The sequence below is a fragment of the Rattus norvegicus genome, chromosome 4, assembly GCF_036323735.1.
Source record: "Rattus norvegicus strain BN/NHsdMcwi chromosome 4, GRCr8, whole genome shotgun sequence".
NCBI lineage: Eukaryota > Metazoa > Chordata > Mammalia > Rodentia > Muridae > Rattus > Rattus norvegicus.
In genome coordinates, this window is record NC_086022.1 from 66652892 (window position 1) to 66668957 (window position 16066).

The following is a 16066-nucleotide window of genomic DNA, read 5'->3' on the forward strand; positions in this document are numbered from 1 at the left end:
AGCCTGAAATTACGAGTAGGAATGGCAGGAAAAGAGGGAGATCATGGCCATTTGTTAATTGACTGTCATTTCATGATTCTCACGAAACAGGCAGTCACCACTGTTTCAAAGAGGAAGCCAAGACTCGGAGAAGCCAGGCAGGTCTTGGGTTTTCATCCAGTTCTTTTGGCACATAGATCCGTGTGTCGTAATCTCTCAGCCAATCTTGTGTCACAAAGCCTCCAAAACGCAGCTTCCCCAATAAGACTACATTTGTCAAATTATAAGGAACAATGGAGATAGCTGAGAATGAAGGTCGGGTGTCACATGACTTATCCCTTTCCACCAAATCTTACACATTAGGAAAGAACAAAGGAAGGAAACAGCAGCCATTAGCCACCCCACAGAAGCAAGGTGACATACGCACGTCTAAAATTAGAGAAGATATATCTGGTAAGAGAGTTCTGAAGTCTGACAGTTCCTTTCCCTTCTCACTCAACCTACGCATGCTCGGTCACCTAACCATCTACCTCCTCTCTCTCCCCGCAGCTCACAGCTACCCGCCTATGAGCCTACTCGCTCCGAAACCACATCCCCCTCCACCTAGATCCTCAAGAGTGCCAAAGTCATCTTTCTTAATGAGCACCCATGGTAGAGGTGGTGTCTAGCTAGCTAGACAAGCTAACACAGCTCACAAGATGGCTGCACTGTTCATTTTCGAGCCATGCCCTGAGTGCCACAATCTTGGTGACAAAACCACACAAATGTTTGCTCTCAGAGTCATGGAGGTAAGAGTACAAAAAAATCAAGGTGTCAACCTAGGTGAAGGCCCTTCTGAAGAGGAAGCTTCTGTGCTTCTCTCTAAGTTTCTGCCAGCAGCTTATGGGCCTCATTATTCTGGGCTTGTAGCTGTATCAGTCGAGCATCTGCCTCTAGTGTCAGTCACCTCTCTGTCTCTCTCTCTGTCTCTCTATGTCTCTGTCTCTCTGTCTCTGTCTGTCTGTCTGTCTGTCTGTCTCTCTCTCTCTCTCTCTCTCTCTCTCTGTGTGTGTGTGTGTGTGTGTTCTTATAGGATTACTGTGTACCCTCCTCTAGGATGAACCTATTCTAATGGATTATTATCTAGTATCATAATTTCAAAATAAGCTCATGACCAAGCAGTTCTGGCCACGAGCACATCAGTGTACCCTGCAGGAGCACACAGATGGGTGCACTACCTGCTACCATTTGCCAGGTGCAGAAGGCAGTCTACCTGACTGGTCTGGATCTCTGTACGAAGTTTACAAGCAGCTCTCTACCCTGACAGTGGACGATCTGCCTACTCTATATGAGGCACCAAAGACTCTCATGAGGCCGATCTGGCCTGGGAGACAGGACTTTAAAAGAACAAAAGTAAAAATTATATAGTTCTTACTGTATCAGTTGCTTTCTGCTCCTGTGATAGAAACAAAAAAAAAAACAAAAACAAACAAACAGCAACAAAACAAAGACAAACAAACAAACAAAAAACACCTGTCATGACCCAAGGAAACTGAGAAGAAAGGACTTACTTAGACTTAGAGGCCCAGAGGAAGATACCATAGCAACAGTTGGGGACATGGCAGTTGGTGGCCAGAGCAGAAAGCTAAGAGGTCACACCACACACAGGGAGCAGAGAAAGTGAACCGGACATGGGGAGGCTGTAAACTCTCAAAGCCTGTCCTCAGTGACATGCTTCCTCCAGTAAGCTTCCATGTCCTGAACGTTCCAGAACCTCCCCAGACAGCACCACCCACTAGAGACTGGCTGTTCAAAACCATGAGCTAATATAGAACATTTCTCATTCAAACGGCAAGCATTCCACCCTTGTCCCTAACAGGCTCATGGACATAACGTAAAACAACATGCATTTAGTCCAACTTGAACGTATCCTTGGTCTTTAACAGTCTCAATACTGTTTAACGGTCCAGAATCTCTTTTGAAACTAAAGGTAACCTCTTAATTTCAACTCTGCTGCTGTGCTGGCTAGTCTTACGTCAACCGAACAGAAGCCAGAGTTATCTGAAAGGAGGAAACCTCAATTGAGAAGATGCTTCCAAAGGATGGGGCTGTGGGTGAGCCTGTAGGAAACTTTCTCAATTAGCAATTGATGGGGGATGGCCCAGCCCATAGTGAGTGGCACTATCCCTGGGCGAGTGGTCCTGGGTTATATAAGAAAGCAGGCTGAGCAAGCTACGGGGAGCAAGTCAGTAAGTAGCACCCCTCCATGGCCTCTGCATCAGCTGTTGCCTCCAGGTTTCTGCCCTATTTGAGTTCTTGTCCTGACTTCCTTTAATGATGAACAGTAATATGGAAGTGTGAGTCAAATAAACCCTTCCCTCCCCAACTAGCTTTTAGGTCATGCTGGTTCATCATGAAACCCTAACTACAAATTACACACTTCCAACATACGAAAGCACAAAATATGCACTTCCCATTCCAAGAAATAAAAGGAATGTGGGCGTAATGAGTACCAAAGCAAGACCAAACCCAGCATGGCAAATACCAAACACTGTAGCTCCACAACCAGAACCAGGGGATTCATCATCCAAGAATTTGAATTACCCTGTACCTTCAGCTTTGCGGTCTACAACATCTATCTACCTCTCGAGCTGGTTGAGTCCTTGTGTACTTGATGTAGGCTCTGCTCTACTTGGCATATGTCTGGCATTTCTGGCATATGTCTGGCATGTCCAACATCTTGGGATTTCTGATGCAGCCCAGGCTTCACCTCCACGGCATCATGCAACAGCCTCTCACAGCTCTTTGCAGGAACTCCAGCCCTGCCACAGACTGCCTGCCCTCAGTGGCTCTCTGGGGACTGCAGAGAAAGAATCCATGACCCCCTCATTCCAGCATATTTCATGCCTCAAAAGAAAGTGTTTCGTGGAAGACAGCACCAAGTTCAGCTGTAAAATTGGGTAGGACCCTTGCTAATACCTTAAGGGTTGTATTTAGATGAATGCTGTTGCTTTCTAGAAATGGGAAACTTCTTAGGCCTTTTCCTTTGACACATTGGAAGATCAGACCAGTGGAGTCTTTCTGTGGGAGCACAGTCTTATTTTAATGCAGAGTAGGAGGCTTTCCTTTAATGGTGTTAATCTCCTCAACAGAACTTTTTCTTTAGCACATGACCTTGTTGCCACACTAATGTCTATTCCTCTAAGATCCCCACATCTTATATTTATTTCTGATGCACTTGCTGCTTTTTTCATTGTTGACCACATAAGACTAATAGATGATACCATGAATCTGATGCTCTGCTAAAATTTCTTCCACCAAAGAAACTGGCTCATTGCTTCTCTTTTAACCTCATGCAAGTTCTTAGGACTTGAGCAGAAGACAAGTAGGTTCTTTCCTAATGGATTATGTGAACAGCCTTCAGTCAAGTTACTCATAAAATCCTTGTTTCCCTCTGAAACCTCTGAGCCAGGTCTCCAGGACTTACATTCCAGGCTTCTACTAGAACAAAATATTAAGCTCGGCTTAGAATATTTTGAGTCCAAAGTTCCAAATTCCTCCACATTCCTCAAAAACAAACAAACAAAGACAGGGTCAAGTTCTTGACAGCAACAACCCTATTTCTCCTGGTATCAGCTTCTGTATTAGTTACATTTCTGTGGCTATAATAAGGTAGCACAGCCAAAGGCAACTTAAGGTAGAGCTGATTATGGCTTCTGCCTCCAGGTGGTTAAAGAGCCGTAACAGTAAGAAAAGCAATGGCAGAAAGATGTCAAGACCACACTGCAACCCTACGCACAGAAGCAGAGAGTGAACTGGAGGTACAGCGAGGCTATAAGCTCTCAGAGCCTGCCCCAAGTGCTGCACTTCCTCCAGCAAAGCTACTCCACCAATACCTCCCCAAATAGTGCCACCGCGGGAGACTAAGTAGTCAAGTACACGAGACTGTGGGGGATTTCAAATTGCAACACGCACTCACAATTGAGAAGCCCTAACATGAAACTCGATAGATAATACTTAAGATATACAAAGACAATCACAGAAACAAAAGATAGTGAAATAATGTTCAAAGTTCCATCAGTTCACGAACCTAAGTCAGTCTGTCTGGAGGCCATTTCCTCCCCACGCACACTGCCTATAGGTGCATGCCCAGCCCCTCATGATCAAGGCTGGTGTTTAAGCCTACAGATGGCTATGTCCAAGTCTCTTTCAAATATATGATCAGATGTGCACTGGTGTGCTCTCTGGATAAAATCTTCCGGGGACAGGCACGGGGCTGAGTATCTTTTCCCATCAGCACAAGGATAGAATACTTTTATTACAGTCCTCACTGAACAATGAAGTCATCAAGTAGTTACAGCTGTCTAACTTACATTCTCAGCATTTCTGAAGTTCCCTGGTGCTGGGTTCTCAGACCACATAACACAAGAGAATAAACGAATGCAGAAAGGTGTATGAAAATAAACTTCACGTGTTATGGCAAGGCGGCTGATCGACACATAGGCTAACAAACCTGTTTGATACAAAAACCACGTGGTGGAAGTTACGAGAAGACTGATTCCCAAGTTTCTGTTTGTCCTCATGACAAGCATGCTATGCTGCACATCCTCCCCAAGATTAATTAATGTAAATAAAAATGTTTAATATCACCAAACTAGAGTAGAATTTTACTTAGTTTTTCTTCCAACAATCACACTGGGAAACAGAGAGGCTTCTACTCTAGTTTCCTTGTATTTCCAGCCCTTTTTCTTCCTTACGCCATGAAGAAAAGAAGAAATCAAGAAAGACAGGAAGGGAGGACTACTGACTTGGGAAATCTTGACTACGTGGGACTAAATTTAATCCCATGAAAACGCTGGCACAGATGTTCTATAGTACTGGATGTTGTCACCAGATGTTACAGGATATTTGATTATTGTATATAGAAAAACTAATTGTTAGCAAAATATAAAAACTTAAGAAGATGTCAGATGCAACTTAAGTGTGCCCTGTAGAGACGTTGTTTGGGTGTGCCTGTAAAAGCCTCCACAGATAAGAGTGCCTAAGAGTGGAAAATTTCTGCCTATTTTAAGGCAAGTCGCTTGGGAGAAGGCTTGTGGTCTTTGCTCTATGATCTGAGAAGTCAGCTGAATGGCCGTGAGCTTCTCCACAATAAATTGAAATGGTTAGGTCCCTAATGACTTGTCTTAGAGACTCCCACCTCCACCAGGGTAAAATAGTTCAGCCTGTCAAGGGTGTAGGGGAGGAGCTTTTTTCTTTTTCTTTTTAAATTGGATATTTTCTTTATTTACATTTCAAATGTTATCCCCTTTCACAGTTTCCCCTCTGGAAACCCCCTATTCCATTCTCCTCCCCCTGCTTCTATGAGGGTGTTCCTCACCCACCTACCCACTCCCTCCTGCCTCCCCGCCCTGGCATTCCCCTACACTGGGACATCAAGCCTTCACAGGACCAAGGGCCTCTCCGCTCATTTGATGCCCAACAAGGCCATCCTCTACTACCTATGTGGCTGGAGCCATGGGTCCCTCCATGTGTGCTCTTTGGTGGTTTAATCATAGGAGAGGAGTTTAGAGACTTCTTTTACAGCAATTGGACCTTTGATAGTGCACTCTCGCTCCCCACCTCACCCTCTCTTGGTTTGAAGAACCTTATGGAAGGAGCTCCAGGTAAGAGATGAGATTTTCTCTTTGGGCTTACAGGAACAACAGAGAAGCAGCTGGCAGAACACAGGTAAAACAGTATTCTAGGAAAGAGAGTTGGGTTCGGAGGAGCTCGAGAGAAAGCTAGAGTAGCTCAGTAGAATTACACAGAGATTTCTAAAGAGTTAGCAGTTTAGCTGTAGAATCAGACTTATAAATAGATATTTTGTATACAGTTAAGAAAATAAAATTACCTTGCTGAGCTAGCAGACTTTTTTACCTCAGTTTAAGCCTCTCGTGTCTTTATTGGTATAAATATTAGTTAAATTTAAACAGTTAAATATTACAACCAGAATTCCCCCCCCCCAAAAAAAAATTAAAGGTTTTCACATCAGGTTATTCAGTACTGAAGCTCTGGAGCGAACTCCGCTATGACAGTACTCAGTGGGATGCAGTCACCAGCTTACATTCCATATGCTCCAGCATCAGCTAGAATCATCGATCTACACAGCATCAGGAGGCTCTGCCCTTCTAGTACATCCCGAGTTTCATTTATTTACTGAGATGGGGTCACAGATAGCCCAGACTGGCCCTTACACTAACTATACCATCAAGGCCAGTCTTGAATTTCTGATTCTCCTGTCCCCGTGTATGAAGTGCTGAGATTATGTACGTGCACCGCCATGCCTGGATTTAAGCTCTGCTATGCTGAGGATCGGATGAGAGCTTTGTGCACACCAGGCAAACATCACACAAACTGACCTACATCCACAGTCCTAGCTTTGGTTTTAAATAGAAGTTCCAGTGTCCATGTAGATGAGGGTGACATCCCAGTATCCTTGATACAGCTCTCATTCACCCTCTGGGCTACAGACCACTAATGTTAACAGCTATATTCACCTTTAAGTTTGCTGTGGTTTAGACAACACAGTGTGCAGTCATGCTCTGTGAGATCACTGACCTTTATAGCATGTTCCCTGTTTGGGTTGACAATCATGGAGACATACCCAAGCCCATCTGTCCTTTCTGTCCTTCCCATTCCTCCTGACAACAGACTCCTTTGGTGCTCACACACCTTGACTGTTGCCTTGCTCTGAAGAGCTCACTCCTGCCTCTGAGTGTAGCTGGTCTTTGCTAATTTGTAGGTTCTTTTTCCCACCCTTAATCCCTGCAGTTTCACTTCCTAATACTAGATGAGAGAGAGAGACAGACAGACAGACACAGACACACAGACACAGACACAGACACAGACACAGACACAGACACAGACACAGACACAGACACAGACACAGACACAGACACAGACACAGACACAGACACAGACACAGAGAGATCCCTGAATCTAATTTCTTTCCCAGCCTTTCCTCCCAGTTTCCAGCCCAGCCCCTTCAATGTCTCTTCTAACCGGTCCTCCCTCAGTTCTCCATCAGTCTGCTTAAACAGTGCCTTTTCCCAGTTTTCCCAATGCTAGCAGCTCCAAATGAGAACAACTGTTCTACCCTATCTCCTTAGCTCAGCTTCTCCTGGCTCAACTGTCTCCTAGCAATATCTTCTACAACAACTGTCTTCTCTCTTCTCAGTTCTGTACCAACTGCACTCTCTTCTCACTCTGCTTGAGCAATTCACTTTCTCAGCCTCAGCTGGTTGTATATCCTATGCTGTGCCCAGAAATCCAAGCGGCAACCAACACTGAAGGTCATAGGGTCAAGCAGTTTTAATAGCTAAGAATTCTTAAAGGGCCAGTAGACTAGCAACTGGGGAATCCTTTAAAGGGGCCAGGCATACAGGATATATCACACTACATCTGACTTTGTTCATGTTCTTCTATCTGAAATATTCTCTTCCCTCAACTCGTGTAAAATGAGTATTATTTCCAGGTCTGTGAGGCAGCTGCTGTCTGCATCCAGTCCCATGGGTTTCCCTTGTAACTTGGCATGACATTTGCTTGGCAAAAAGAGAGTGAAATGGAAAGGTTGCTCTGGAGATCTTTTCCTTCCGCCTGTTCCCCCCCAACTCCACTCCCTGTGCTCCGGGCAAAAAACCCATCCTGCTGTACTTGGTGATAAGCCAGCTGGTGGTACCTGGCAACAAGAACATCCACAAGTCTTCGTTCTTGAAAGGTGGCACATGGAAGGAAGTGTAAATCTAATTAATACACAGTCTATATGTGCATGCTTTCTCATGGAAACTTCACTCACTTCAAAGAAGTTGCAAAAGTAGCACCTTCCTTGTCTGAATTCTTGCTGGAAATAGGCACCCATCACCTTTCTCCAGCATCCTTGAGAGATAGCCATCTACACCAAACTAAATACACCTTTTGAGTCCACTTCTCCCGGCACCGAAGTACGTTGCTGGACAATGCTGTGCTACGGCCGCTTCCAGTGAGGTCTGTGTAACCACCTGCATCAGAGCATTTAATGTTCTTCTTAAAATCGCTTGTTTAAAAGTTCATCTCCAGGCACAGCTGAGTTAGCCCTTGGAGCAGGGAGGGAAACTGTAAGTGAAATCGCTCACAAGTGCCTCGGGGGAACCTTATGGTCACTGGAGGGCCACGACCACTGTTAGGGTCCCTGGGTCTAGATGGAGAGTAGGGCTCAATCTTCATCATGGCTGGGAGTTTCCTTCAAAGCAACTCTTCAAATCATAGGCAGTCTTCCTCTACCCATTCCCTCTCTTTAATACTCAGTTGTAATTGTGCTACTGAATTCTTCTTTATCACAAAGTTCCACACTGTAAACCAACTTGGTCGCTCTCCTCTGAATCTTGCATTTCTTTTCAATGTCCCTCCTAAAACTCGGCATTCAAGATGGCCAATGCATTGCTGTATGAAGTGGGTGGAGAGGCAGAAGCTACTGAACGCCTTTGCCACGTAATGCCAGTTACGTGATGGCTGTTCATTCACACTCCTGCCAAGTGATCAGGAGACAGGCCATCTCAGACTAGACCAGCCAGCACTACAGCTCCTCATTTTACAGCCTCCGCTAATTAAAGAGGCTCATGAGGGCTGACTGCCTCCTCAGAGCTGTTTTCATCTGGTGGCGTTGCTTACATGTCTCAAATATAGATTGGCAATGAATTCCTTTGCGTCTGGTCTGTTCCTGACCGGTCTCTGATTTTAATCCCTGTCTAGGCCTTGCATCCAATTCTCACATAACACTTCTCCACTTCACAGGAGAAAGATTCTAGGACACAGAGTTTTCAGAGCTCTACCCCAGACCTTGTGCTGACGTCACTATTCGCTCTGTGTTTGTCCTGGGGTAGAGGTAATGGTGGCCAAACAACGATGGGTAGAAATGCTCAGTGGAGAAATGCGTAGTATGGAGCTGGGTGTGATGGGATACCTGTAACCGCGACACTAGGGCAGTTGAGGCAGAAGGATATCAGCACTGGCTATACAAAGGTCAGCCTGCCCTACCTAGTGGCATGCTGAGAAAATGAAGTGCCTGTATTAATTCATTTATTTGCCAAGAGTAGTAACAAGCAGCTGTCCCAAAATGAGTGCCCAGAATAGGACCAGGGGGAGCAATTTGGAGAGGGGCAGGACTAGGTAATGAGCCACTCCAGCCGGTGACAGAAGGATCTATATAGCACATATGCACAGGCAAAGCCAGCTTCATTACTTCCGTTTCATGCTATCTGATATCCCACAACCAATGTTTACACAATTATCTAACACCTTAATGTTAATTCATTATTTATAGCATTTTAGTCCAAACAGCTGAGCTTCTCACAGATTTGGTTAATTTAATCAAACCCCATGCAATTATAATTTAATTAAAGCTACATATGCATAAAGTTGAAATGCTGATATTTAAATCAATTGAATTCACAACAAGATTAGAAGAAATGCAAACGATTAATTACAGATCCAAATTAGAAACAAAATTAAAAGCAATTTAATCCTACTCTCTTTTTTCTGTCTAGAAGGTAGCCGCTGCATGAAGGTCATGAATCCTCAATGTCACAGGGTGGGTGGAAACACACAGATCCGAAGCCAAGTTTCTTGACTTCAAATCCACAAGCTGTTCATCTGGGCCATTCCAGGACCTTTTGCTGTTCCTTATATCTATTAAACAAAGACCTTTCACCAAAAACAACAACGTTGTTCTAGACAATTATGTGTGTGTGTGTGGGGTGGGGGGATCAAAGCTGCTATCATGAGGAGAAAAGGTGTTGATTTTGAGCCGTGGTTGTCTTAGCGGCCCCAGGAAGTCCTCAGGTGCCTTACTCCTCTACAGGCTCAGACAGAAGTTCAGTTTCTTCCTCGTTAACGGAAACACATTTGTTTATTGTCCCAGTGACTTACATTTTGCTCAAACCATTTTCATGCATAATGATAAAAACCCTCAGAGCATACAATGTAAGTAATGACATCATTTCCTTAAATGGGAAGGAAGTCTTATCTTCTTTGTTATCTTCTTTGTTTTCTTTTTTCTATTCTAAGTTTCCTGTTAATCTATTTTTAGATTAAGTTTTTAAACGTAGCCAAAAATTAAGCCTACTTTCTCAGCATTAAACATTCAGTCTCTCTGTAACTTATTTACTGTCACTTTTCAGTCTTCATGATTGCTTTTTTTTTTTAGCACTGGGAATTAGAGCTAAGGCCTTATGCACACTAAGCAGGTATTCTACTACTGAGCTACATCTTGTGCCTTTAAATCGTTTGGGATCATTTGTAGGGTCTTACTACAATGCAATTTAAAAAATTTATTGGTTCTTGTGAATTTCACATTCCCTCTCCTTGTAGTTGCCTGCCACCCTTTCAACCTCTTAGCAACAAAGGAAAAAAAAATCTCCTTGTGGAAGCTATAGTGTGTCACAGTGTGTCCCACAGTACACCCTTTTGTCCATACTTCTTTGCTTGAAAATGTTTATTGCAATGACTCATTGGTCTGGTACAAGGCCTCTGGCTTTTGCTACTCTATCAATACTGGAACCTCACTAGGACTCCTCTTGTATATCCTGTTGTTGCTTTGTGTCATGAAGATCCTATAGGTTTGGATCTATAGAACCAACTCCTTCATGAACTCGAGCAGTTGATATTGGGGTGGGTCAATTCAAAACTCTGTACCTAAGAGTTATCTGAGCTGATCAGCCTGCCAGCTCTCCTACTCTCACACCCTCATGCCCCCAGGTTTAGCTCAACAGAAACTCCTACAACCAAAGCCAGCTCTACCCTCCTGCCTAGGTGAGGTGCAAGGCCCACACCCCTGAGTACTGGAACAGGTGAGGGGCAGGACCAACTCTCCTGTTTCAATGACCCATAGGGCTAATTATCCTGTCCACTACCAGTGATGAGGGCAAAAGGGAGTGGGAGGGATTTCCCCCTAGATGATGCCACCATATAGCCACTGCACAGCAGACAAGAGACAGGGCCACTTCTCTCATGCTCACACCCTCTGGCCAGCTCACCTAGGCCCCTGCCACCAGGATCAGCTTTACTGCTATAACGCAATTTTTAGTTATAATTATTACATTGGCACAATCCAGAAAAAATGAGAAGAGAATACATCAATAAGGGATTGTCTAGATCAGGCTAACCTATAGGCATGCTTGTGGAAGATTGTCTTTATTCCTTAGTTGAGATGGGAATCCCAGCCCACTATGGGTATCACCATCCCCTATCCTAAACAATATAAATGTAGAGAAGGGGCTAGGTACAAGTAAGCATGTATGTGTTCATGGTCTCTCTGATCTTGATTACAGGTTCGAATATATTCGAGTTCCTGCCATGAGTTCTCGGCAATGGTGGACTATACCTTAAAATTGTAAACTTAATGAATCTTTGCCCTTCAAAGCACATTCTGTCACAGTAACAGAAATAGGAAACAAGGAGACTATGTGACCCAGGCTATTCTCAAATTTGTCATCCTACATCTTTCTCCTCAGTGTTGTGATTATAGGTATGTGCTCCCAAGCCCAGCCCCCAAAGAGAAGTTGAAACCCTAGATAGGGGCACAAAGTGAGTTTTAATAAGTAAAAGTCATTCCTACTTACTTAGCTGTAGATTTATCAAATCATTTCTGAAATTGCACTGTCCAGATCTCTGTGTGGAAAGAGGCTAACCTCATCCACATCCCACATGGTTGTTTCCACCTTTACCACCTGTCATGGCTTGCATACGTTTGGCGCAGGGATTGAGACTATTAGAAGGCGTGGCCTTGTTGGAGGAAGTGCGTCACTGTGGGGGTGGGCTTGGAGACTCTCCTCCTAGCTGCCTAAGGATGCTCAGTCTGTTCCTGGCTTCCTTTAGGTGAAGATGTAGAACTCAGCTCCTCCTGTACCATGCCTGCCTGGATGCTGCCATGCTCCCACCTTGATGATAATGGACTGAACCTCTGAACCTGTAAGTCAGCCCCAATTAAATGTTGTCCTTTATAAAACTTACATTGGCCATGGTGTCTGTTCACAGAAATAAGACCCTAACTAAGACACCACGCATACTCCCATTCCATGGCCACTGTCCTTCAGAGAGATCAGTCCCTACATCTCTACACAGGCCTCCTGCCACTCTATACACCACTATCAGTGACATCCCCCCAGTCATATACACCCCTCTCTGACTCCCAGTAAACGCAACACCTCCCACACCCACTATGATGGTAAGCATCAAATACATTAATGTGGAGCCTACACATTGAAACCCTAAAGTCTTTAAAGTTGACAGCCTGGACCCATGGAAACTTGAACTGTAAACCTTAAAAACAAGAGGCAGATTCTATGTCGTGAAGATGGAGCCTTTCCAAGTGGGATATTTGGGCACACTCTTCCTCTCATCCCTATCGCTCACAGACACAGGGGCTGTTTCCTGGAAAGACTAAGTAGGCATCGTGGGACATACTCACTGCAAATCGGACTTGGCAGTTCTCCTCCCCCAAGTAGCAGAGGTCCCCCGAGACGTTGGTCTCCAGCCATAGGTGCTCCCCATTCACAGCATTCTCCTGCAAGGAAAAGACCCACCCACTTCAGTTTTCTCTTCAGCATCAAGGGAGGAACTTCAACTCTGGACTTTTTTGTTTGTTTGTTTTTTTTAATGCAAGACACTTAGTGATTCTGAGGAGTTTAAACAGTCTTCCCAGGATCTTCAAAGACTGATGGAGTTGACCCTATGGAAATTCCAGGAAGGGGTGTTTGGGAGCTTTGATTTGTAACCTAGATAACTATGGACTCTATAAAGGTCTTATCCATGGATGCATCACCTTGGAACATCTTCAACAAATGAGGGGAAAGACAGTAACTCTGAGTGGCTCCATGCGGTCTTGTTTATCCAGACCCCACCCCAATGATGTGATGACACAGGAGACCAACGTTAGATTAAAATTTCCCTCTACTTAGTGAACTGGCTAAGAAAGAACATGATGGTACTGAAATACTCCAGGTAAGTCTGACAATGCATTTATAATGAGCGTGCCTCTCTGGAGCTCGAAGCACAATACATTTCTACTAATCCAAACAGATTGCTAATTCTGTAAGGCCTTCCACCCAATTAATTCTAAATTTTACAAACCGGGTAATTTGCCTGCTTCCTAAAAATACACACTTCTGACAATGCTCAGAGCAGCCGAGACGCACAGCACAGTGAGCACCGAGCCCGTTTTATCCATAAATGTGCAGTGTACAGTGGAGAGGAGGGCGGGCAGTCATTTGGGTTACAAATATGGCAAATAGAATTCCACGGCTTTTCTTCTGATAGGCCACTTTAGAGAATATGAATTTGTGTACTAACTGTATATTGTTTAGCTGCAGAAAAGATAGGATGTTGGGGAAAACACTGTATTAGACTAACCATAAAGGAACGTGACAGTAAGCCTATCGGGTTCCTGGGAAAAGGCAATGTTGTTTCATCTTATTCTGTATCAGAAATCAAGAACCGGCAGTCATCTTTTGGTGGAGGATACGGTGGGCTGTACCCGTGTCATATGCTAAAATCGAAAGCACAGTGTAATGGTATTAGGACAAGGCCTTTGGGAAGTAAACAGGTCATGAAGGTGTAGATTTCACCGTGGGATGGATGTCCTCATCGGAAGGAACCCCAAGAGTGCGCTCCCTCTCTACACATGCATGCACTAAGGAAAAGCCATCTGAGTTCACAGCACGAAAACAGTTACCTGCTGGACAGGAAAAGGGCCTGCACCAGGAACCCAGTGTGCCAGCACCTTTCCCTGTACCTTCTGGGCTTAAAAATGGTGGGAAATCAATGTCTGTGGCTTAAGCCACTCAGTCTGTAGTATTTTGTGATTATAACCTGAGCAGAGAACGGGGTGACTTCAGTAAAGAGCTTCACAGAATAAGCAAATACATTAGAGGTCTATCTTAGGACAACTTACTCTACAAACATCCACACAACAGCTCACAGCAGTCAAGACTTGGAAGAGAGAAGCAGAAATGCAGACCAATTCAGGGAGCAGGAAGATGAGAATCAAATGTCATGTTGCTTATTTATTTATTTTACAAGGAATGCATTTCTTGGGATTCAAATACATGCCATTTTTTCCTATAGGGTAAATAGTCTCAGGATCTAGATGCTTCAAGAGCTTCCCCTTTGAGGGAAGTAAGCCTCAAAACAGCAGGAGTGAGATGTAACCTCGAGGGAAAAGAGATCAGGTATATAAATGTCAAAGGCTCAGGGAGACCCTGAAATGAGGCCAGGTCATACTCAACCCCAAGTGCCTCAAAAACCACTCTTAAGTTAGGCATAGACTGGAGCACATGTGTGATAGTAACAGCATTGAGACAGAAGTCCTGATCGAGTGTTCAAGGCCAGCCTGAGCTACACAGTGAGACCTTGTCTCACATTAGAAAACGCACCTAAGTCTCCCAGAAAGTAAACAGAGCTGTTGAGAATAATGGTCACCAACTATAGCAAAGGTGACCTTGTATCTTCTCCCCAGTGATACCCTCCTTCGGTGAAAATGCTCGATTTGTACATAGACAGTCATGGGAGAAATAGAGCTCTCCTCTTCTTGTGTAACAATATCCAAAGAGAGGAAGACTAGACATGGAGTTGGATCTTAAAAGTTTTTACAGTATGATGACATCATCAGAGAATAGGTCACTTCTTTAAAGATGTCCTAAAGAAGCTTAAAACACTACAGGGGAGTGATCATCCAACTTTAAACTTCTACCCAGTTACACGAAAGCAACCCCTTCGGTTGTCTCACTCAGCATTTGTTTTTCAGTGCTGGCACCAGTCACTGGGATGCTATGACATCTCGCCATGGCAAACTGACGAGAAAAGCCGAAAGCTAAACATGACATAGCAACAGCAGCACTAAAGGGAAGGGCTTCGGAGGAAATCTGGCGATTATTATGAGGAGTCCAATATAAAAGTGTTACAGTGGAGCAAATGTCAAGAACCTTGGACAGTAACAAGCAAGGTGGGCCCATATTGATGTCCTAGACGGTCAGGTAAGGACCTGGAAGTCAGACTATTGCCAGCACCCCATACCTGACTTATGCGGCCTGTACAGAGCAGCCTCAGACTCCTTTGCTAAATGGTATGCCATTGATAAGCCTTTAGAGGCTCGCTGGTCAGTCTTGCCTCAGAGCCACCACAGCAAGACTAATATTTTAGTTAGACTCATTTTGGATAGAAACCTGATTTCAAAGACATGGACTTGTGGAAGGAAAAAGCAGGGGGCTTTACTGTATCCTACCACCATCTAGTGAACTGGTTCTCATTGTGAACTATCTACTCAGTGGCCTGATAACATTTTTAAAATATGTGGGTGTCGTTTCAGAGAGTCTGTGTAAGTAAATCTCAGTGACATTTGTATGTAATAATTGCTCAAAGGTCTCGAGATGGCTCTAATGTGCTTTGGAGTCTATGACCCAAGCGACTTCACCCTACCTCTTTGAGCTTTTTAGATAATAGAATCTACAGCATGTCTGTGAGCCAAAATGCTTGCATTCTTCTCTGTCTAGTACAACCCGCAGCAAGAGAAATAAGAGTAAGAGAGAAACTGGCAGGAAGCATCTCCATCAGTAGTAAGGAAGGACACAAAGCAGTAAGCACAGACACGTAGATCTGGAGTTCGCCATGAAAAGCCCGGAGGTGATGGGCAGAAGAGCAAAAGGCACAGACATCTAAAGAAAGGACAGAGTAAAAACATTCATTGCTTGGGAAATATTTCCAAAAGAAATAGTTCTAATGGAAGAAAGGTAAAAAAGAAAATATACCTGATTTGGTTTATCTAAAACTCCTCAGTAGAAAAATAAGACAAAACAAAACAAAATGGTCACAAGAAGTACAACACAAGAGGATGTTATGAAACCAAGAAGTACAGATATGGATACTGGTCATATACAAAACTTCATGATATGGAACTCCAGAAATAAAAAGTAAAAGTCAGAACTGACTGGCATCACAGTCACAGATACACAGAAAAATAGGAGCTGAAAACAACTAAGTTCATCAACACTTGCTTTCTTGACACATTTCCACGCTTCTCCCTCTAGAGGGAGAGCTC

At 44.0% G+C, this 16066-nt stretch overlaps 1 protein-coding gene across 12 annotated transcripts in view; it reads right to left on the reverse strand.

The window, feature by feature from the left end:
* Positions 1 to 16066, reverse strand: part of Dgki (diacylglycerol kinase, iota) — a 461894-nt gene that overhangs the window by 274995 nt on the left and 170833 nt on the right. For all 12 annotated transcript variants that reach the window (XM_039108368.2, XM_039108367.2, XM_039108371.2 and 9 more), the window contains exon 3: positions 12443 to 12538. In XM_039108368.2, the coding sequence (XP_038964296.1) occupies positions 12443 to 12538 (96 nt within the window). The remainder of the gene's footprint in view (positions 1 to 12442; positions 12539 to 16066) is intronic.